Here is a 24,507-nt window from a genome sequence, read left to right on the forward strand (position 1 = left end):
AAATTAGTAGCGTCACATTGGCTGTTTTCCAACCTGTGGGACCACCTGAGTCCAGTGAATTTTGATAAATAATTACTAGTGCATTTGCTATTTCCCCCATGACCTCTTTCAGTACCCTGGGATGCATTTCATCAGGGCAGGAGACTTGTCTACCTTTAGCCCTATTAGCTTGCCCAGCACTGCCTCCTTAGTGATAATGATAGTTTCTAGGTCCCCGCCTGCTACAAGCTTCTTGCCGTTAGTTTTCGGCATGTTATTTATGTCTTCCACTGTGAAGACCGACACGAAATAACTGTTTACAGTCTCGGCTATTTCCTCATTCCTAGTTATTAAATTGGCCTTCTCATCCTCTAAAGGACCAATGTTTAACTTCGCCATTCTTTTACGATTTACGTGTTTATAGAAACTTTTGCTGCCTGTTTTTATATTCTGAGCTAGTTTACTCTCATCTGTCTTACTTTTAGTAAGACATAGCTTAGACACAGCGTATGTGTTTTCATTATTTCTACTGCCATTCTCTTTGGCTCCCATACCATGGAACTTTTATGAGTTTAGTTCTCCTGCCTTCCCACCTGTTGCAAATCTTCCCTTTTGTTGTCCCTCCTCCTCCCACTTTTGACTTGCATAAGACATATTAAATTTTCATCTTGCCTCAGTTTTGATAAAGGGGGCCATCAACTTGAAATGTTTACTCTACTCCTCCCTCCACAGATTCTGTCTGGCCTGCAGATTATTTCCAGGGAGTTTCTTTATTTCACATGACAAGAGTCTGCAATACATTGCTTTGTAATCTACAAAGCACATCATGACAAATTGTCAATGATGTAATATTGTACTCCTGGGAGGAAAAAAAATTACATAATTTCCTTTCGCTGAGGTGGTGAGAATAATGGTAAGTATGCTGAAATAATCAGATGAGGGTCAAAAATCATGCTCATCATTGAGTTTCACTGTCGCTATTAAATACTTCTTCCTTAGGTGGCGAGATCAAACTCTTTTCATCAAGTAACAAGATGCCTAATTGCATCTATTTTCATTTCATTAACTAACCTTCTTCCTCCTTACTTTAAATGGAATTACTACAACTGCACCGGTAGCTCCATAAGTCATTAGGCACAGTCTCTCCCTGAACCGTCAAAGCACACAAGTGGGCTACAGCAATGCATCAGCGTCAGAACATCAGGTTGTTTGTTAGCAGGTACCACTTGGTCTCTCAAGTGTCGCTTTTGCGGGCAGTCGAGTCGTAGTCTTTGTTTCAGAAGTAGTACTTTAGCACAGATGGAAAGGTACTAGTGTCTAGCTCAGAAGTTGAACATTAGTGCATTGGGAAAGGTGGTCAGCAGCCTTTAGCTGAACTTTGGTTAGAACTTTTAATGAGCCGGCTGCGACGAGAACAGCCCACGTGATGACATTGCCATTCTCATCCTCTGATAACCCCGTCATCAGCTTCTTTTTTCTCCCCAGCTCACCATTATGCATGCCTTTGCCTACGCTATTGACCTTTCGCCCATTGTTTAATCCTTTACATACTAATCTTTTTCTGACTACCATCAGTTCTGACACTGAACCTGAAAATAGTATCAGAGATAATGGGAACTGCAGATGCTGGAGAATTCCAAGATAGTAAAATGTGAGGCTGGATGAACACAGCAGGCCAAGCAGCATCTCAGGAGCACAAAAGTTGACGTTTCGGGCCTAGACCCTTCATCAGAGAGAGGGGTGGGGAGAGGGAACTGGAATAAATAGGGAGAAGGGGAGGCGGACCGAAGATGGAGAGTAAAGAAGACAGGTGGTGAGGAGAGTATAGGTGGGGAGGTAGGGAGGGGATAGGTCAGTCCAGGGAAGACGGACAGGTCAAGGAGGTGGGATGAGGTTAGTAGGTAGATGGGGGTGCGGCTTGGGGTGGGAGGAAGGGATGGGTGAGAGGAAGAACCGGTTAGGGAGGCAGAGACAGGTTGGACTGGTTTTGGGATGCAGTGGGGGGTGGGGGGTAAGAGCTGGGCTGGTTGTGTGGTGCAGTGGGGGGAGGGGATGAACTGGGCTGGTTTAGGGATGCAGTAGGGGAAGGGGAGATTTTGAAACTGGTGAAGTCCACCAGTTTCAAAATCTCCCCTTCCCCCACTGCACCACACAACCAGCCCAGCTCTTCCCCCCCGCATCCCAAAACCAGTCCAACCTGTCTCTGCCTCCCTAACCGGTTCTTCCTCTCACCCATCCCTTCCTCCCAACCCAAGCCGCACCCACATCTACCTACTAACCTCATCCCACCTCCTTGACCTGTCCGTCTTCCCTGGACTGACCTATCCCCTCCCTACCTCCCCATCTATACTCTCTCCACCTATCTTCTTTACTCTCCATCTTCGGTCCGCCTCCCCCTCTCCTATTTATTCCAGCTCCCTCTCCCCATCCCCCTCTCTGATGAAGGGTCTAGGCCCGAAACGTCAGCTTTTGTGCTCCTGAGATGCTGCTTGGCCTGCTGTGTTCATCCAGCCTCACATTTTACTATCACTGAACCTGAAAAGCTACTTTCTCTGCGCGAATGCTGCCAGACCTGTTGAGTTTCCCCAGCCCGGCGCTCAGAACTGCGCACGCGCAGGTCTTGAAAGCGGTTCGAGTGCGCAGGGGCAGGTGACTCGTTTGCGGGTGTTGTCGCGTTCTGATCCGCGTGGTGACCGGCGGTCGCTCGTGCAGCATGATTCGAAATCTGATGGCGCAGCAAATACAGGACTGGTTCACCATTGGGAAAACTGTTACGGGCGTTGAACTGTTGGGTGGCAAACGGGCTTCTTTTGCGGCTGATGTCTCGAGCTCAGGTGCGGGGCAACGCAGCCGTGAGGAAGAGGCGGCGGAGGAGTCTGAAACGCCCCGAGCGAAGCGGTGAGAAATCGACCGCAGCCTCGACAGACACCACGTGTGGGCTCCCTAAGCAAACCGAAGCAGAGATTGCTGGAGAAACTTAGCAACTCTGGCAGCGACTGGGGGAGACATGTTCTGTCTATTCCTCCCTCACTCGGGAAGCGGGCGCCAAGATTCACATTTCTCATGCGCAGAAGCTAAGAGCATGTCAAGTGCTATGGTTAAATTTAATGGCATATCTACTCTTTAGGTAGTAAATTCATGGGATGGATTTCCAAAACTTAGCAAATGAATTAGTTTCAGTGAAAACACTGAGTGAGGATGGACAGGCTTTATTCCAACTAACATTATTGGAAATGTTGGCATGCCTTTATTCTTTCAATGTAAAAATTGTTTACGGTTGCATAAACTTTGCCAGGGGTGACTATGATTAAGCTGTAGATCTCACCAGCTAGGGGAAAGATTTTTCAAACTACTCTGCAAAGTTCTGTTTGAATTTTGTATGCTTCAATAAGATTATCCCTCCATTCTTTTAAACTGCAGAGAATATAGGACCAGTCTTCTCAATCTCTGGTCAATACTACTCATTCAGAAATCAGTCCAGCCTTTACTGAGCAACTTGTCAAACAAATATGCACTTCCTTGCGAAAGGAAACCAAAACTGCATGTCCTACCCCAGGATCAATCTCCCAAAGGCTGTTTAGAGTTGCAGCAATACCTCTTTACATCTGTACTCAAATCCTCTCACACTTCCACTCACACTAGCTGTGAACAAATTCACCTTCCTTTTTTGCTTGTTATATCTGCAATTTAGCTTTCAGTATCTTATGAACAAGAATACCTAAGTGCCTTTGGACATCAACTCTTCCCAATCTCTTAGCATTTAAGAAATATTCTGCATTCCTGTCTTTTTCCTTATCCAACGGAATAACTTCATGATTTTTCATTATATATTCCTTCTGCCAGGTTGTTGCATGTCAAAAACTTCTTAAAGTTTTTTTTGCATTCTTTTCACAGTTCACATCACCGAATTTTGTTCCCCCAGAAAACTTAGCAATATTACATTTGGACCCTGAATCACTTATCAGTAGTGACTAGCTGCGATTGAAACACAAATCTTTGTAGTACCCCACTAGTAATTGTACTCTGTTTCTGTCTGATAACTAATTGTCAGTCTATCGTCGTATATTACCCCCAATCTTATGTGCTCTAATTTCACATCATTAACCTGTATAAACATTTTGACTCAGTGACAATAAATAACCATGATCTGCTTCTGGGTTATGATGGTGTTTTGGGACAGAGCCTGGAAGTGGTGGTATTCCCGTGGCCCTGTTGCTCTTGTTAGTAGAAATAATGGAAATAATGTTAGTAGAAATAATTGGAAGTTGTTGTAGATGGTACACACTTTAGTCAGGGAGTGCCGGTGATAGAGGGATTGCATTTTTGTGAAGGTTTGAGTGCCAGTCAGTGTTGCTACATAGGCTGCTGTTCATTTCTCATGTTTCATTACCTTTAAAAAGATCGTGATGAGGTCCTTTCTTGAATGGCTGCAGTCTGGTGAAATTATTACCACAAGACTGTTGGATAGGGAGTTCAAGTTTTTGGCCCAAAGGGGATGATGAAAGAATGTTGATAAAGTTATGATAGTTTGAGAGTTGAAGGTGTACTTGGAGGTGAAGATATTGCCACGAATTTACAGCCTTGTAATTTTTTGACATTTGAATTTGCAGCTTTCTAAAGTACTACTAAAGAAACCTTGGCAAGCTACTGAAGTGCTTTTTGTAGATGGTACATACTTTGGGCACTGTGTGGTAGTGGATTTTACACGACTCAAACTGCAAAGTATAGGTTGATATTGAGCTTCTGGAATATTGTCAAAGTTTGTTACACAGGCAAGCGAGAAATGCTCCATCATTCTCCTGAATTAGGCCTTGTAAATAGTGTATTTGCTTTAGGGACTCCGTAGATGAATTACTTGCTACATAATTTCCAGTCTTTGTCTTGTTATTGTAGATGGAGTATTTAAATTGAGTTTTTGCTCATTGATTTACACCCCCCCCCCCCAAGTTACCCCAAAGGTTGTACACAAGGGAATTCACTAAGGGTAATAGCTGGTGAGATGTTTAGACTGGCACTTCAGTTGCCACTTAGTCCAAGCCTGAATGTTGTCCAGGTCTTGCTGCAGGCTGACGGAGGCTGCTTCACTGTTTGAGGAATTGGAAGTCAGATCTTACATCTGACCTTACAAGGGAAGAAAGATCTTCGAGGCATCTGAAGATAGTGAGTGCTCTGGACCTGACTCCAGTGCTTGAGACGATTGGCCTTCCCCAGCCACAACCATGATAACAAAGTGTGGAGCTGGATGAACACAGCAGGCCAAGCAGCATCTCAGGAGCACAAAAGCTGACGTTTCGGGCCTAGACCCTTCATCAGACAGGGGGATGGGGAGAGGGAACTGGAATAAATAGGGAGAGAGGGGGAGGCGGACCGGAGATGGAGAGAAAAGAAGATAGGTAGAGAGGAGAGTGTAGGTGGGGAGGTAGAGAGGGGATAGGTCAGTCCAGGGAAGATGGACAGGTCAAGGAGGCGGGGTGAGGTGGTAGGTAGGAAATGGAGGTGCGACTTGAGGTGGGAGGAAGGGATGGGTGAGTGTAAGAACAGGTTCGGGAAGCGGAGACAGGCTGGGTTGGTTTTGGGATGCAGTGGGGGGAGTGGACGAGCTGGGCTGGTTTTGTGATGCAGTGGGGGGAGGGGAAGAACTGGGCTGGTTCTGGGATGCAGTGGGGGAAGGGGATATTTTGAAGCTTGTGAAGTCCACATTAATACCTTTGGGTTGCAGAGTTCCCAAGCGGAATATGAGTTGCTGTTCCTGCAACCTTTGGGTGGCATCATTGTGGCAGTGCAGGAGGCCCATGATGGACATGTCATCTGAGGAATGGGAGGGGGAGTTAAAATGGTTCGCGACTGGGAGGTGCAGTTGTTTGTTGCGAACCAAGCGGAGGTGTTCTGCAAAGTGGTCCCCAAGCCTCTGCTTGGATTCCCCAATGTAGAGGAAGTCACACCGGGTACAGTGGATACAATATACCACATTGGCAGATGTGCAGGTGAACATCTGCTTGATATGGAAGGTCATCTTGGGGCCTGGGATAGGGGTGAGGGAAGGAGGGGTGGGGGCAAGTGTAGCACTTCCTGCCGTTGCAGGGGACGGGTGCCGGGTGTGGTGGGGTTGGAGGGGAGTGTGGAGCGGACAAGGGAGTCGCTGAGAGTGGTCTCTCCGAAAGGCAGACAAGGGTGGGGATGGAAAAATGTCTTAGGTGGTAGGGTCAGAATGTAGATGGAGGATGATGCGTTGTATCCAGAGGTTGGTGAGATGGTATGTGAGAACAAGGGGATTCCTCTGGGGGCGGTTGTGGCGGGGGCGGGGTGCGAGGGATGTGTTGCAGGAAATGTGGGAGACGGGTTCAAGGGCGTTCTCGACCACTGTGGGGGGAATATTGCGGTCCTTGAAGAATGTGGACATCTGGGATGTACGGGAGTGGAATGCCTCATCCTGGGAGCAGATGCGGCGGAGGCGGAGGATTTGGGAGTAGGGGATGGAATTTTTGCAAGAGGGTGGGTGGGAGGTGGTGTATTCTCGGTAGCTGTGGGATTCACCTGTACATCTGCCAATGTGGTATATTGTATCCATTGTACCCGGTGTGGCTCCCTCTGCATTGGGGAAACCAAGCGGAGGCTTGGGGACTGCTTTGCAGAACACCTCCGCTCGGTTCGCAACAAACAACTACACCTCCCAGTCGTGAACCATTTCCACTCCCCCTCCCATTCTTTAGATGACATGTCCATCATGGGTCTCCTGCACTGCCACAATGATGCCACCCGAAGGTTGCAAGAACAGCAACTCATATTCCGCTTGGGAACCTGTGTACTTCACCAGCTTCAAAATCTCCCCTTCCCCCACTGCATCCCAAAACCAGCCCAGTTGGTCCCCTCCCCCCACTGCATCATACAGCCAGCCCAGCTCTTCCCCTCCCCCCACTGCATCCCAAAACTAGCCCATTCTGTCTCTGCCTCCCTAACCTGTTCTTCCTCTCACCCATCCCTTCCTCCCACCCCAAGCTGCACCTCCATTTCCTACCTACTAACCTCATCCCAACTCCTTGACCTGTCCCCTCCTACTTCCCCACCTATACTCTCCTCACCCCCTATCATATTTTCTCTCCATCTTCGGTCCGCCTCCCCCCTCTCCCTATTTATTCCAGAACCCTCTCTCCATCCCCCCTCTCTGATGAAGGGTCTAGGCCCGAAACGTCAGGTTTTGTGCTCCTGAGATGCTGCTTGGCCTGCTGTGTTCATCCAGCTTCACACTTTATTATCTTGGATTCTCCAGCATCTGCAGTTCCCATTATCACAGCCACAACCGTCTTCCTTTGTGGCACTTGTTCCTACTTGTGCTGTCAGTTTTACTTTGGGGGTGATCAAATACCGCCTTGATGTTAGGTTACTCTCCCCTCACCACTTGAATTCACCACTTTTGTCTATGTTTTCATGAAAGCTGAGTTAATCTCTGGATATGTGGCACGTCTTGTGAAACTCAAATGCAGGGTTGGTAATCAGGTTATTGTTCAGCATTTAATGACACCTTTTCCTTTGATTGGGAGTAGACTGATCAGCTAATAATAATTATATTCCATCTGTTCTACCTTTTCTGGAGAGTACGCACCCAGGCAGCTTTTCCATGTTTCCGTAGATGCTAGTGTTGCAGTTATACTGGAACAGTTGGTTTCATGTGTGTCTGGGTTTGGAGTACAGGTCTTCAGTGTTAGAGCCAGAGTATTATTACGCCCACGGAATAAGACTATTTGATACGTCGTGTCTGAGATGGCTCTCTGCAAATCCAATTCATACTCACCTGGTCTCGGTGTTTTGTCTGTAGCCCTGCAGATTTTTCTGAGGTAATTATTCAAATTCTTTTTTGAAGGCCTCAGTTGAGTCTGTGTCAACCACAACCTCAGGCAGTAATCTCTCACCTTTGGTGGAGGTGGCGGAAGGGTATTTTTCAGAATGTTGACCGATAGCTAGTGGTGTTCCACTGGGACCAGTCTTAGGTCCTCAGTTTGTAGTATATGTAAATGATCTGGAGGAAAATGAGGGTCATCTGATTAGAAAGTTTGCAGATGATATGAAGATTGGTGGAGTTGCTGATAGTGCTGATGATTGTGAAAGGACACAACAGGATATGAATGGATTGATGACTTGGGCACAGAAATGGAGATGGAGTTTAATCTAGCCATTTTTGAGGATCAGATTTGGGTGTGAATTATACTGTAATTGGCAGAATCCTTAGGAGCATTGATATACAGACAGATCTGGGTGTGGAGGTCCACAGTTCGCTAAAGGTTGCAAAACAGCCAAGGTGATTAAGAAATCAAATGGAATGTTTGCCTTCATCGGCCAGGGGATGGAGGACAAGAGTTGACAAACCATGTGGCAGCTTTATAAAAGAGATAACAATGTGTGGAGCTGGATGAACACAGGCCAAGCAGCATCTTAGGAGCAGGCTCCTTAGATGCTGCCTGGCCTGCTGTGTTCATCTAGCTCCGCACCTTGTTATCTCGGATTCTCCAGCATCTGCAGTTCCAATCATCTCAGCAGCTATATAAAACCCTTGTTGGGCTGCATTTGGAGTATTATGTGCAGTTTTGGCCACCACACTACCAGAAAGACTTGGAAACTTTGGAGAGAGTGCAGTATAGGTTCAGCAGGATGTTGCCTGGTGTTGAGGGCATTTGCTATGAGGAAAGGTTAAAAAGACTAGGATTGTTTTCACTGGAAAGCCGACAGCTGAGATGAGACCTAATAGCAATCTACAAAATTGAGAGGCAGAGATAGGGTGGATAGTCAGAGGTTTTTTTCTTGGGGCTGAAGATTCAATTACAAGGGAACACAGGTTCACGTTGAGAGGGGGCAAGCTTGAGGGAGATGTGCAAGGGAATTTTTTCGTGAAGAGAGTGGTAGGAACCTGGAATGCACTGCCAGAAGGGTTGGTGGAAGCAGTCATGTTGGCAACGTTAATGAGGCACCTGGATGGTTATATGACTAGGGGGGGAATAGAGGGATACAGACTGAATAAGGGCAGAAGGCTTTTTTTTCAGTTCGGGCTTGATGAACAGCGCAGGCTTGGAGGACCGAAGGGCTTGTTTCTGTGGTGTACTTTTCTTTTAGCATAAAGCCAGTTTTATTTCCAGTGGACGATCTCGCCCTGATCTCGTGATCTAATCTTACTAACCAGTCTACCTTGTCAAAGGCTTTACTAAAGTCCATGTGAATAATGTCTGCTGCTCTGCCTTCATCCATCTTCTTGGTTACCACTTCAAAAATCTTAAACAAATTTGTGAGACATGATTTCCCATGCACAAAGCCATGCTGACTGTCCCTAATCAGTTCTTACCTTTCCAAATGCATATAAATCCTATCTCTCAGAATGATCTCAACATCTTACCCATACTTAAGATCCTGGAAATCAAATTAAAAGTGATAATACAGGAGAAACTCAGGCAGGTATGACAGCATCATTGTGAAACCAATTCTTTGAGGGAGTAATGTGTGCTGTGGTTGAAGATGAACTGGTGGATGCACATCTAAGATCAGTCTTTGCGTAGCTTTTATTTATTCTTTTCTGACTACTTGAATCTATAAAATGGAAAGCAAAGTTACGAGGAAAGGTTACAAGGCAGCTATTGGCCCGGAGTTTCCCGGAGTCTTTCAGAGGCAACTCGTTCAGCAATTGAATGTGATAGGCACCATCTCTCATCTCCCTAAAATGTTGCATGCCTTTACTCCAAAGTCAATTAACTTTCTGTAAATTCCAGTGGAAGCTGGATCCCTCGTAAACAAGGGATTGGAAAGGATAGAAGGTTATCGTAGGAAATGGGGATGTAGATAATCACCATGATTTTATTAAATGATGGAACAGGCTAAAAGGACCGAGTAACCTCCTCATGCTCCTAATTTATAAGTTATGTGATCTGTCTTCAAATTTAGTGGACGCGGTTAGGCATCTACACCCATTTTCAATTTCAAGAATGAAAATATACGTAATGTCCGAACAAAACATAGCAATGTAAATAAATATGAGATAACAAGGTGTGGAGCTGGATGAACACAGCAGGCCAAGCAGCATCAGAGGAGCCGGAATGGGTCTGGACCCTCCTGCACCTCTGCTGCTTGGCCTGCTGTGTTCATCCAGCTGCTTGGCCTGCTGTGTTCATCCAGCTGTGCTCCTTGTCATCTCAAATTCTCCAGCATCGGCGGTTCCTACTGTCTCTGAATGTAAATAAATAATTGGCCAGCCCAGTTCGTCCCCTCCCCCCACTGCATCACACAACCAGCCCAGCTCTTCCCCCCCACCCACTGCATCCCAAAACCAGTCCAACCTGTCTCTGCTTCCCTAACCAGTTCTTCCTCTCACCCATCCCTTCCTCCCACACCAAGCCGCACCCGCAGCTACCTACTAACCTCATCCCACCTCCTTGACCTGTCCGTCTTCCCTGGACTGACCTATCTCCTCCCTACCTCCCCACCTATACTCTCTCCACCTATCTTCTTTACTCTCCATCTTCGGTCCGCCTCCCCCTCTCTCCCTATTTATTCCAGCTCCCTCTCCCCATCCCCCTCTCTGATGAAGGGTCTAGGCCCGAAACGTCAGCTTTTGTGCTCCTGAGATGCTGCTTGGCCTGCTGTGTTCATCCAGCCTCACATTTTATTATCTATTAATTGCCTGGTCCTGTTGGTTTCCCCGCATATCAAAACCGAGACCTGAGGATTGGTAGATATAGCCTTGGGCTGTATTGAGGTTAGCTGCTGGCATGTTTACAGGTATCATTGTTACAGTACCTTGTCTCTACTAAACACTGCCAAATAATTTTTGTGGCCGAAATGAAGGATGAGTTTTCAGTCCTCCACTTACCACTTTGAGTTGCTGATGAAATGGAGATATGAATTATAATGAGTTAGAGTTTGAGGTATAGAGCTGTGACATGACATTGTTCTACGGGACTCAATTTTGAGATGCCTAATCTCTGATACTCTCCCAAAGCGGCAAGACAAAATTTGGGAATGGGCCAGAGTGAAGGTTTGCTTTTACATTTATTGCAAAGTCATGCTACTGGAGCAGTGGTTAGCACTGCTGCCTCACAGCACCAGGGACAAAGTTTGATTCCAGCCTTGAGTCACTGTCTGTGTGAAGTTTGCATGTTCAAACTATGAAGCATTCAATCTATGATTATAGCAGGGCATTTAGAAAAAAATGAAGGTTATTGGATAGAGGGAACACAGTTTTGTGAAAAGGAAATTGTGAGACCAATTCTTTGAGGAAGTAATGTGTGCTATGGATAAAGAGGAACTAGTGGATTTATGTTCTCCCTGTGTCGTTGGGTTTCTGTTGAGTGCTGTGGTTTCCTCCATAGTCTGCAGGTGTACAAATTAGCTGGATTGGTCATGTTAAATTGTCCTGTAGCGTCCGGGGATGTGCAGAATAGGTGTATTAGCCATGGTGGATGTGGGAATAACCTGGGAAGGATGCTATTTGGAGGGTTGGTGAAGACTCGATGAGTTGAAAGGCCTCCATCTGCAATGTCTGGATTCTATAAATCTGTTACTTGCTATCTACGTTATTGGAAGAGTAGCATTGTGGAAGGTTCCAAACTTTTCCACCACAATTGGATGGATGTTATGTTGACTTTTGTCCACATAACTTGAAATAGTTGGAATTTCTTCTTTGTACTGGAACACACTTTTGTATTTTGAAGTGTATTTTTTAGTCCATTGTTGTTTGACACTTTGCTGCTCACTGTCTTCAACACTGTTGATGGAGTCTTGCAAAACTTGCTTCAAGATATTGACTTGCTTCCGAAGTAGAAGTTCAGTACCAGCTGATGCTGCTTGACATCTGTGTAAAAGATCATTGCCATTGTTAAAGTAGTAACGTTGCTGTGTATGTATTTTTTTATGTCCATAAATTACATCATTGGAAACATTTGCTTAGATGCAATTTTTTTTCTCTTGAACATGGGATGGCATGATGGCTCATGGGTTAGCACTGCTGCCTTTCAGCATCAGGGATCTGGGTTCAAATCTACTTTTGGACAACTGTCTTAGTGGAGTTTGCACATTCTTCGTATGTTTGTGTGGGTTTACTCCAGGTGCTGCAGTTTCTTCCCACAGCCCAAAGATGTGCAGGGCTTAGTGGATGAGCCGTGGGATATGCAGAGTTACAGGGATAGGATGGAGGGGGTGTGTCTAGGTGGGATGCTCTTCAGAGGTTCAGTTTGGACTCAGTGGGCTGAATGGCCTGCTTCTACACGATGGCGATTCTATGATTCTATCCTACAGTACTTGTCACTAAGATTTGTAGGGGTGACCCAGATTCCTGTAACTTCACCAAGGTTGATGAGCGTGAAATGACTTAATGACTTCTCTCTTAATTACAAATTGCTTTTGACTGTGAGATTGAAAATTAGAGGAAGTTTTCTTCAGAACTCTCGTCAGCTCACACCTTAAATCTGTGTCTCTGTTTGATGACTCAAACATGGTAAACGGTCAGTTGATTTGATCTGATTGTTGATTTATTTCTGTCAATTGTACTAAGGTGCAGTAAAATGTGTCTTGCACGCTTTACGGGATAACAAAGTGTAGAGCTGGATGATTACAGGAGGCCAAGCAGCATCTTAGGAGCAGAAAAGCTGATGTTTTGGGCCTAGACCCTTCAACATTGGAGTCCCGTCTCTGATGAAGGATCCAGGCCCGAAACGTCAGCTTTTCTGCTCCTAAAATGCTGCCTGGCCTGCTGTGTTCATCCAGCTGTATGCTTTGTTATCTTGGATTCTTCAGCATCAGCAGTTCTTATTACCTCTTGCATGCTTTGCTTTCAGGTTGTACTGTACAATTGCTTGAGGCAATATGAAGGAGATGATAAGGCTGATACTTAAATCAGAAATGTTGGTTGAGACGTCAGTTTAGTGAATTTAGCTGATGTCAGTTTCCACAGTAGCTATCATCACGTGCTGGTATTGAGGTTTATACCAGTGGTCTGGAAAAGATACATTGGAACACATGTAGGCCTTCCAGCCTGTTAAGCCTGTCCTGTTAGTCAGTCTGGCCGTGATTGATTGAAACCTTTAATGCCTTTTAGTTATCGTATCCCCATATTCCTGTACAATACTAGTAATCAGAAGCCTAGTAATATCTATGTTAATATTTACTTAAAGGCTGAGCTTCCGCAGTTCTCGGGTGGAGAATTCCAAAGTTTCACAACCCTCTGAATAAAATATTTCCTCCTTATTGGACTGTAGTTGCATCCCCTTCATTTTAAAATTGTGCCTCCTGGTTTTTTACTCTCCAATCAGGGGAAGCATTTTTCATGTATTCACCCATTTTATCCCTCTTAAGTATTTTGCATGCTTCAATGACCTCCCCTCCCATCCTTTGAAACTACACAATACAGGCCCTGTTTGCCCAATCTCTCCTCATCAGACTGTCTTGCCATCCTAGGATCAAACCTGATGAACATTTGTTGCACTTCCTTAATTGCAGTTGTATCTTCCCTGATTTAACTAGACCAAAATTGCACACACTGCTCCAGGTTGGGTCTAACCAAGCTCTAATACAGTTGAACAAGTCTGCATCACTGCTGCACTCTTCCTCTTGCAATAAACACTAACATTCCATTAGCTTTCTTAATAGCTTGCTGCACCTGCATATTAGCCTTCAGTAAAGCGTTGACAAGGGTATCTAGTTCTCTTTTGCGCGTCTAAATTTTACAACTTCTTATTGAAGAAATTTTTATCATAGAGCCCCTACAGTGTCAAACAGCCCCTTTGGCCCAACAAGTCCACTTTGACCCTTGGAGCATCCCACCCAGAACCCATCCCCCCAGCCCTCCTCCCCCAATCTACTTATCCCTGAACACTACAGGCAATTCAGCATGGCCAGTCCACCAAGCCTGCACATCTTTGGACTGTGGGAGGAAACTGGAGCACCTGGAAGTAACCCATGCAGCTGCAGGGAGCATACTCTGCATGTCTGTTTCTCCTACTAAAGTAGATATTCTCAATTTTTGGAATTATATTCCATCTGCCATGTTCTTGCCCATTCACTAAATCTGTCCAAGTCCTTCTGAAGCTGCTTTATATCTTTATGGCACACATTCCTGCTTAGCTTTGTATCATTCTACAAATTTTGAAATATCACACCTAACCACTACGTCCTGATCATCGATATATACTGTGAAAAGCTGGAATCCAAGGGCTGATCCTTGCAATACCCAACTGATCACAGCCTGCCACTCTGAGAAGGATCCATTCAATCTGACTGTTTTCAATCTGTAGCTAATTTCTCAACCAAGGCTGCACATTACCTAGTATTCCGTGTGTTTATACTTTCTAACTAGCATTTTGTCGGGATCTTAGCAAAAGCCTTTGTGGAATTTTAAATATGCTTTGTTATATTGGCTCTGCTTTAAAAATTTTGTTGATAGCATAAAAAATTAGAATAAAATTGTAAGGATAGGGCAATGGAGCCACCGATTTGAAGTAATAAAATGTACAAGTCTAGAATTGTTGACACAAAAGTTCTTTGCATGGACAAACTTTGGTGCAGTGGAGGTAAAAATTCAAATGGATACTGCGATGGCACACATTAAAAGGACATTTTTGAATAATTATGTTGTGGTGGACTTTATTTCCAGTGCTATTTTGTTATCTTCATATGCAGTAAATCACTCAGTAACGTGTAGATACTATAAACGATTAACGATGTTGAGTGTTTTTCATTAGTTCATTTGGGGATGTATCAGTTTGTCTTTTAACTCCTGTTTCATGGCTCATTGCATTACTGTTTTTGGCATCCAGTGTACGATTGAAATGATGAGCAACATTTGCCTTGGTTTTCAACTAAAGTTCTGGGTATATTTATTGCTGTTAGAGTTTTGAGCCTATTTTTACCTTGATATCACAATTAGTTTTAGAAAACGTATGTCCAAAACATAGTTTAAGTTTTAAACTTGTGAATGCACAAAGAACACAGGGATCAGGAGCAGGAGATTTGGCTCTTTTGAACCTTTCATTAGCCATTCGCTATGATCATGGCGCTATCTCAATGCTATATTCCCACTTTATCCCCACACCTCTTGATGCCTTTAATATATAAACTACTGCAGATAATTCTGTCTTGCCTGGGCTAGACGGTTTCAAAAACTAAGATCATCATGAACAATAATGATAGAAAGCTGTAGATTTCGTGGAAAATGTTTTATTGCTATAGTGCTGTGCTTGACTGACTTTTCATTGTAGTTCTGAGTGCTGCACTATTTGAGATGCTCCATTGCTGCTCAGATTGATGTGCAAGGTACATTTGCGCTTTTTTGAAGAAGAGCAGAGAAGTTCTACGCAGTGTCTAAACTAATGTTTATCCCTTGACTAACCTTGCTAAAAGAAAATACCATATCATTAGCACATTTCTGTCTGGGAAATCATGCTGTAGATACTTGATTACAAAACAATATTCATTTGTACTTTATCTGTTGTACAGTGCTTTGGAATGTCCTGAAATCTGGAAAGATACCGTATCAATACTCATCTGCCCTTTACATAACCAAAGAGGAAAGCAGCATTATTAGAAGCTGAAGCATAGATTGCTTGCTTGAACTCTGATAGCAATTCAGAGCAAGATCTGAAAAGCATATCTAGCGGTAGGATGTTGGGAGTGAGGGAATTAAAGAAATCCTGTTGTGAATGGGTGCATCGTAGTTTATTGAATTCTAGTTTGTTACATTGTCTTACCAGACATGTCCCATTTTCATTAAAAATCAACTCCCTTTTGAAAGCTTCAATATGACAGGGATGGATGTTTGAGCACAGAAATTTCAAATGACTGTGATCTTCAAGTTGAATGCAAAAACTTAGGCAGGTGGCAGATATCTGGATTTTCTGTTGATCCTTGGATAAATTGGCCAGCCTTTGAGATTCTTTCATGTACAGTGTTAGATCCCACATAGGAGACTCAGTTACATATTTTGCTGTTGAGTTTTGAATGGATCTGAGAATTGTCTTGCTCACATACATTGAAAAAATGTAATTGTGTAATTCAAATTAATGAAGACAAATGTATCAGAATTTTGAAAGCCATGTCTCATCACATGACTGTATCATGCACAAACAAAATAAGAGTAATCCTGTTTTCTTAATATTTAGACCTGAATGCTTTGGTTGGAATAAAAAGACAAATTGAGCTGCACCTTCCTAATTCAAGCACAAAAGTGTGTTTAGGAAACAATTGCTGAAGGTTACGTTCTAAAATGTAGTTTGTATTTCAAGGAGACAAATAACATTTTCTCAAGCTCGATTATTCTAATTTATTTTAAAATTCATTTGGAATTAGTCAGCTTTAACAAGAGACAAGGAACATGAGATGAAAATCCAACTGACTTTGTGTAACATTTAACTAATGTTTTCCAGCTTTTTTACACCCCTTTAGCCAACATTGTGTCATGTTGCCTAACTCGGAGGTTGAATGCATAATTCGTTTTTAACCACTTGGTTTTGCACTGGAAGACATTCTTGAAATAAATACGTTTAATAATCATTTAATGTTCTATTCCCCTTACTTAGCACCCGTTGGAAGGTCAGGCTGAGATTGATGTGCATTGTCCATTGGCTCTGCTTTATTAATTTTGTTCATAGCCTGGAAAAATTAGATTAAAATTGCTAGGTAGGATAATGGGGCCAAAGATTTTAAGTATTATGTGCAAATCTAGAATTGTTGACACATAGATTTTGCTTGCATGGATAGTAAATAGACAAACTTTTGTGTAGTTGAGGTAAAAATATAAATGGGATACGTTAAAAGGACTTTTTGAATCATTGTGTTATCGTGGACTGAATGGAAATACTTTTCAACATTATTTTCTGACCTTTGTGAAACAAACCACAAAGTAAAGTACAGATTGTGTGAATTAAAAGTGTGCAGGAAAACCTGCTGATGATCAATGCTGTATTTAGTACAAAAGCCCATGGTATGATTTTTTTGTTTTTAAATAAAATTGAAAGATTCTAATATATCACTTCCAGTTGTTTTAGGATTGAATTATACTTCACTTTGAAATATATTTGCTTAATGAATGTCTATGGCATTAATTTAGCAACAGATAGGGATTTTACGATTCTACAGAGGAGATATAAGGCTGAAATAATCTTTAAATCTGCTTACCTGTTAATTTGTTTTCCTTTTGACATTGGGAGAAATATCTCAAGATGTGATCAATTAATCTGAATCTTCTGTGTAGCTGAGATGGTGGTTAGCAGCTGATACTACTTGAAGCTGCTGTTCACTGTTGGATGTTGCCTTCAGTTAGTAACTTCATCTGTGGAAAGCAAATCCAGTTTCATGGTAAAATAACTTGATTCATGTCACGTGCATCATACAAATCCAGTTAAGTAATGTACACTCTGAATTGATTTTAGCCTTCAGTCATGATCTGCAAATGTAGAGACTGAATTTCTTTCCAGTTTTCTTTGATATCAAAGGCTTTGTTGTTGACATGTGAATTGGAAACACATTTGTGTATTTCACTAGCTATTTGCCTATGGGGTAACAACTTTATACATTTCAGTATACGTATCTCAACATATCTTTGAAGGGTTTTAAGCATTAAATGTTTGAGAAGTTTGTATTTTGTTAATTTCAGAATTGAAGGGGAGTGGCAGTTCTTGCAGTAAAATATTCATAGTAGAAGATAGAGAAAAATGTGGAGTTGTGGACTTTTATAACAGACTGGAAAATTTAGCATATGTTAAAGAAATAAAACGGTGAAAGTGTTAGTCAGTGAGGTGGATTCATGTGAATTACTAATGTAAGTTGGCATGCTATATTAACGTACAGATTGTTATGTGGTCCATGTTAATTGTATATGTTTCATCTAGCTTTTACAATATTTTATAATCTTTCTGCATCAGAAATGGGGCAGAATTGGGTCATTTGGCCCATCGAGTCTGCTCCACCATTCGATCATGGTTTTTATGCTCCTCACCACTATTTACCTACCTTCTGCACATTTACCCTTCAACCCATTATCATTCAAAAATCTGTCCGACGACTCCTTAAATTTACTCACTGCCCCAGCATCTATAGGCTCTCAACTCTTTGAATTTGCCACCCCTTATCCTGAGGCTCTGACTGCTTGTCCTAACTATTTGTTTGATCATCTTGAGTACCTCAATTTGATCTCCACTCATTATTCTTAATTCCACAGAGTGTAGGTCTAAACTGTTCTATCTCTGTCCATATGATAAACCCCCCTGGGATCAATCTAGTGAACTTCCTCTGAACTGCCTGCAGCACCACCACCTGCTTACTCAAACAGGGGCCCAAAACTCTGCACAATACTCCAGCTGCATTTTGGCCCATCAGGTCCATATTGGCTCCCTGAAAGGGCACTTCAGCTATTCCCACTTCCTAACCTGTCACTTTGCCTACACCATTCACGAATCAGAGAGGCGTGTCTTTTAACTGTTATGGTCAAGGTAGTTATTCAGAGTAGTCTTTGTCATGGCAGTCTTCATTTTTGTAAGAGCACATTCTGCTATGAGGTACTGTGATCTTTGCCTTGGTCACTTTACTACTCCTTTCTTAAGCACAAATTAGTAAGCTTGACAGGCATTGTTTTATTTGGTAGCTGCTTGTACCTCTGTATTGTTCTTGATTGCTGTTTTTGTGGAACCAAGTTTCCATTTATGGATTACATTTTGTTTTCCATAATTATTATTTGATCCCTTTTCAAATGATCCTAGTGTCATTAAAAAGAGTTGTGATTTCACTTAAGTATAGAACAAATCTTGGAATCTCATTACTCAACTAGCCTTTGAATCTTTGCAAACAAAAATGAGGTGATTTATTGATAATCCATCCATTCTGAGTATGACCCGATTTTTTTTTGATGTACTTTTGGAGTAAATTTCTGTTTTATACCTTTGATTTATTTCTGTTTCTATTGTATGTCTGTGTAAATATTCTTCATAACTGCACATGGATTATAACTAATGGAAGTGTATTCATTCGTAGTGGCATGCAGGGCACAAATGCAGAAAGTGGTTTTCTTTTCAACTCATTTTACATGTTATGGGATAAGTTTTCCATTAAGCACTCACTCATGACATTCTTCCAGAGTTCGCTGTCACTAAATAAGTCAAAAACTGTAAAAAAAATGTTTCTGTTCTTGCAAAGTGCTGGATGAAATGTACTGAGTGGACTTTCATGCTCTGCACTGCCGCTACCTTTGGCAGTCTTCAGTGTCTTAAATGGTCTAACCGTATTTGCTTAAGGCAGTTTTCAAAATGTCAAGACAGTGGAGCCCATAAAAGATGAGTCCTGAATTTGTAAATCGCATTGTTATGTATCCATTAAAATCTCAGTGTTTTATACCTGATCTAAGAGGGAGACTAGGTTAAAGAATAAGTCAAAATAGATGTAGAGGTAGACATTAAAGGGAATATTTAAGAATACACCAAACAGATATAGCACATTGAGTAAGAAGAATTCTGTGACACAGCTCCACCATCCACAGTTATCTAGAAAGGTTAAAAGCATTATTAATCTTAAGGAAAATGCATACGTGCAAAGACAGGTTGCACGTCAGAAGATTGGACAAGATATGTATGTAAAAGCAAAAAAAAATTTAAAAAGGGAGAATTAGAGTAAATGAGAAAAAACCAACCAGAAAAATAAAAGCCGACAGTTTCTCTAAATAAGTGAAAAAGGAAGGAATGAACAAAGTGAGTTTGGTCCAATCGAAGAAATAGTAGGAACTGCAGATGCTGGGGAATCTGAGATAACAAGGTGCAGAGCTAAATGAACACAGCAGGCCAAGCAGCATCATAGGAGTAGGAAAGCTGATGTTTCGGGCCTAGACCCTTCTTCAGAAATGAGGGAGGGAGTAGAGGCTCTGAAATAAATAGAGGTGGGAGGTGGATTATCTCTTGGTCCAATAGAAAATGAGTCTCGAGAACTGTTGATAGAAAATAGAAATGGCATATGAATTAAACAAATTTTGCAGCAGTCTTTATACAGGATAAAACTTTAGAAGCTGCTATAAATCGGGAAATCAAAGGGAGGGAGGAACTTGGGAAAAATCACAACACCAGAGAAGTGATACTGAAAAATTTCTCCGGTGCAGGCTGACAAGTACCCGAGTCAGGATGGATTTCATCTAGGGTCTAAAAAAAACCATGTATGAGGTATTTGATGCACTTGGTCTTAATTTTACAAAACTCCAAAGATTTGTGGAATTTCCTAAAAGACAGAAACTCTATCTATTATGTTCAAAAAGGGGGACAATGCCTGTTAGTTTAGCACCTGCTATTATTAAAGAGGCTAATAATGGGGCACTTGTCCTTCAACACCATTATCCCTTCTAGACTGATCTCAAAACTCCAAGACCTAGGTCTCAGCTCTGCCTCTGCATGTAGATCCTCAGCCTGCAATCAGTGGACTGTAATCAGTGCAGACAAACAACTGTACCTCCTGCACAGTAACACTCTATACCGGAGCTCCCCAGGAATGCATACTCAGCCTGTTACTATACTTCCTGTACACCCAAATTCTGAACGAACGCTATCCACAAGTTTGCTGACGACACCACTATGGTAGGACAGATATCAAACAAGGATGAGTCAGAATACAGAAAGGTGATATAGATGGCTTGGTAATGTGGTGCACTGATGACAACCTCCTTCTCAACCTCTCTTGGCAAAACTAAAGAACTGATTGTTGACTTCAGAAAGAAAGGAGAACACACCCCATCTACATCAATTGAGGGGAGGTTGAGAGCGTCAAGTTCCTAGGAGTGGCTATAACTGACAGCCTGTTCTGGACTTCCCATGTAGGTGCAGTGGTCAAGAAGGCACAACAATGCCTCCTTTTCCTCAGGCAGCTCAGAGAATTTGGCATGTCCATAGCACCCTCACCAACTTTCAGTGATGCACCATAGAAAACACTGTCCAGGGGCATGATGGCCTGGTACGGCAACTGCTCTGCCCAGGACCATGAGGAACTACGGACTGTTGCGTGCACAGCCCAGACCATCATGGAAACCAACCTTCCATCCATGGACTCCATGTACACCTCCCATGGAAAGGTGCAGTGGAAAGGCTGCTAACATCATCAAAGACCCATCTCGCCCCAGTCATGCTCTCCTGCAACCTTTTCTATCAGACAGAAGATACAGAAGCTTGAATACATGCTGGTTGGTTCAAGAATGGCTTCTTCTCTGCTATTATTAGACTGATGAATGGACTTTTGTCTTGTTATTGTTGTTCTTGCCTCACACTCATCCTGTGCAATGTAACATTTAAGCCTCACTGTTCCAGGTATTTTTTAACCCTGTAATCTGAATGACCTTGCTTTCTATGATATGTCTATGTTGTTTGCAAAGTTTTCATTGTACTTAAGTACAGGTGACAATAAATCAAATTAAATCGAATAAATTACTCAATTACTAGGGGTCATGAGTTCAAAGTGAGAGGTGGAAAGTTTAAGGGAGATGTGCGTGGAAAGCTCTTTACACAGAGGGTGGTGGGTGCCTGGAACGCATTGCCAGCGGAGGTGGTAGACGCAGACACATTAGCGTCTTTTAAGATATATTTGGACAGGTACGTGGATGGGCAGGGAGCAAATGGGCACAGACCGTTAGAAAATAGATGACAGGTTAGTCAGAGGATCTTGATCGGCACAGGTTTGGAGGGCTGAAGGGCCTGTTCCTGTGCTGTAGGTTTCTTTTTGTTTCTTTTTAAATCAAATAAAATCAAAGTTCAAGTTAATCAGAGTCTGCGTAGTTTTGTGAATAGTGTTTAGTCAATCTGTTGAAGTTCTTTGAGGAAATAACATATGCTGTGTGTAAAGGTGGATGTACTGTAACTAAATTTCGAGAAGGCATTTGATAACATACCGTGTAGTTTTTGTGGAAAGTAAAAGCTCATTGTTTGGGGGAAGCATATTAACATGGATAGAAGATTGGCTGGCAAACAGGGTACAGAGAGTCGACATAAATGGGCCTTTTGCTGTTTGGCAGAATATAACAAGTGGTATTCCAAAGGGATCCGTGCTATATGCTCAGTGGTTAGCACTGCTGCCTCATAGTGCCAGGGAACTAGGTTTGATTCCACCCTGGTGTGACTATCTGTGTGGAGTTTGCACATTCTCCCTGTGCCTGCGTGGGTTTCCTCTGGATGCTGTGGTTTCCCCCTCAGTCTGAAAATGTGCAGGTTAGGTGGGTTAGCCATGGGAAAGTCAGGGTTACAGGCATTGGGTGGTCTGAATGGGATGTTCTTTTGAGTGTCACTGTGGACTGTAGCCCAATGCCCTGCTTTCACATGCAGGGGATTCTATGATTAAAATAGGTGTTTTGAACTAATTAATTGTATTAAAATGTATTAAGAGGACTTGGAGCTTTTTATCACAGAGTGGTTTGTATGTGGAATGAACTTCCAGAGGAAGTGGGTGGATATGGGTGCAATCGCAATGTTTAAAAGACATCTGGATAAGTATATGAATAAGAAATGTTTGGCAGGATATGGGCCAAGCACAGGCAAGTGGGACTGGTTTAGTTTGAGATTATGGTCAGTATGGACGGTCGGACTGAAGGGTCTGTTTTCATGCTGCATGGTTCTATGACTCAACCAGATGCTTGGATTTTATATATTGCAAGAAAGAACTGCAGATGCTGGAAACTTACACAAAAACTAATCAGATCTGACAGCATTTCAGAGCTCTGAAGAAAGATCACTGGTCCTGAAACATTAACTCTGCCTTCTCTCCACAGATGTTGCTAGATCTGCTGAGTTTCTCTGGTAGTTTGTTTTCATGTCTGCTTGGGTTTTATGCCATGTGGTTAGTTGAATTAGGACGCTTAACTAGAAAGTGTATGCTTTGATTTTGTCCAATAGATTTAACTTGAGGCATTACAATATTGGACCTCAGCTGGTCACAATTTATATAAATAACTTGGAGGAAGGGATGTGAGGTATGGTTGCCAGATTTTCTGCTGATGTATAGATAAACAGGAATATGAATTACGAGGAGGACATAAGGAAGTTACTGAAGTAATAGAAAGATTAACTGAACGGGCAAAGATTTGGTACGTGAGGTACGATATGGGGAAAATGTGAAATTGTTTGTTTTGGCAGGCAAAAACAAGCATGGTTTCCAAATGGTTAGAGATTACAAAGCTCTGAGATGCAGAGGGATCTATGAATCCGGGCGTATAATTTGCAAAAGGCCAGTATGCAGGTAGACGAAGAAGTGAGGAAAGCTAAGAGAATGTTGTTATTTATTGTGAGAGAAGTTGAGTATTTAAAGTGAAAGGTTATGCTTCAGCTATACTGGGGGCTGGTGAGACCCACCTCTGGAATATTGTGTACTGTATTGGTCACCTAATTTAAGGAAAGATATACATATGTTGGAACACTTGTTTTGAACAGGTTGTGGAAGTAGAGCCTGAATATTTGTAAGGCAAAGGTGCTTAATTTGTTACTAAGCTTCAGTACAGGGTTCACTGACATGTGCTGGTCAAAAGAAGTGCAACAAGGACTCTCTGTAGGCTTCATTTGGGTTTTATTAGTGCAGATTACTGTTTCATGAATCCCTAGGCCAGCATTGTTCAAACCCTCTATCCTTCTGATGAAACCTTCTATCCTTCTGATGAAACCTTCTATCCTTCTGATGAAACCTTCTATCCTTCTGATGAAACCTTCTATCCTTCTGATGAAACCTATCCTTCTGATGAAACCTTCTATCCTTCTGATGAAACCTATCCTTCTGATGAAACCTTCTATCCTTCTGATGAAACCTATCTTTCTGATGAAACCTTCTATCCTTCTGATGAAACGAAAACTTGAGTAGTAGACTACTTTAAAAGATGCAATTTCTGATTGTATGAATAAATTGGCTCCCACAATATGCTGGACAACAAAATGTGAGGCTGGATGAACACAGCAGGCCAAGCAGCATCTCAGGACCACAAAAGCTGACGTTTCGGGCCTAGACCCTTCATCAGATTTGTGCTCCTGAGATGCTGCTTGGCCTGCTGTGTTCATCCAGCCTCACATTTTGTTGTGTTGGATTCTCCAGCATCTGCAGTTCCCATTATCTCTCCCACAATATGCTATAGTGCAAGTGGTACTTTTAAAAAGTTTACTTTTTGGAAGGGATGTTTCTGGCTGGGCCAACATTTATTTCCAGTTCCTAATTGTCTTTGAGATGGCAATGAATTGCTGCCTTGAACTGCTACAGTCTATATGTACGATATACAGTGCCATTACGGAGGGAGTATAAGAATTTTGACCCAGTGATGGTGAAAGAGTGTTGATATATTTCCAAGTCAAGCTGTTAAGTGGCTTGAAGGGAACTTGTGTCGGTTCCCAAATATCTGTTGCCCTTGCCTTTCTTGATAGTAAGCTTGTAGGTTTAGCAGGTGCTAGCAAATGATCTTTGAATTTTTACATTGCATCTCAGTAGCAAGCAAACATTGCTGATACTGAGTGTCGGTGGTGGAGGTAGTAGATGCTTGTAGATTTGGTGCCAGTCAAACAGGCTGCTTTGGCC

The 24,507-nt window shown here is 42.6% G+C and overlaps 1 protein-coding gene across 1 annotated transcript in view; it reads left to right on the forward strand.

The window, feature by feature from the left end:
* The first annotated feature begins 2,634 nt into the window (after positions 1–2,634).
* tdrd9 (tudor domain containing 9) overlaps positions 2,635–24,507 on the forward strand; it is a 133,557-nt gene continuing 111,684 nt past the window's right edge. Inside the window, exon 1 of the mRNA XM_048537262.2 lies at positions 2,635–2,877. Coding sequence (XP_048393219.1) covers positions 2,693–2,877 — 185 coding nt within the window. The 5' untranslated portion in view covers positions 2,635–2,692. The remainder of the gene's footprint in view (positions 2,878–24,507) is intronic.

This window comes from Stegostoma tigrinum, chromosome 10 (genome assembly GCF_030684315.1).
Source record: "Stegostoma tigrinum isolate sSteTig4 chromosome 10, sSteTig4.hap1, whole genome shotgun sequence".
NCBI classification, from domain to species: Eukaryota; Metazoa; Chordata; class Chondrichthyes; order Orectolobiformes; family Stegostomatidae; genus Stegostoma; species Stegostoma tigrinum.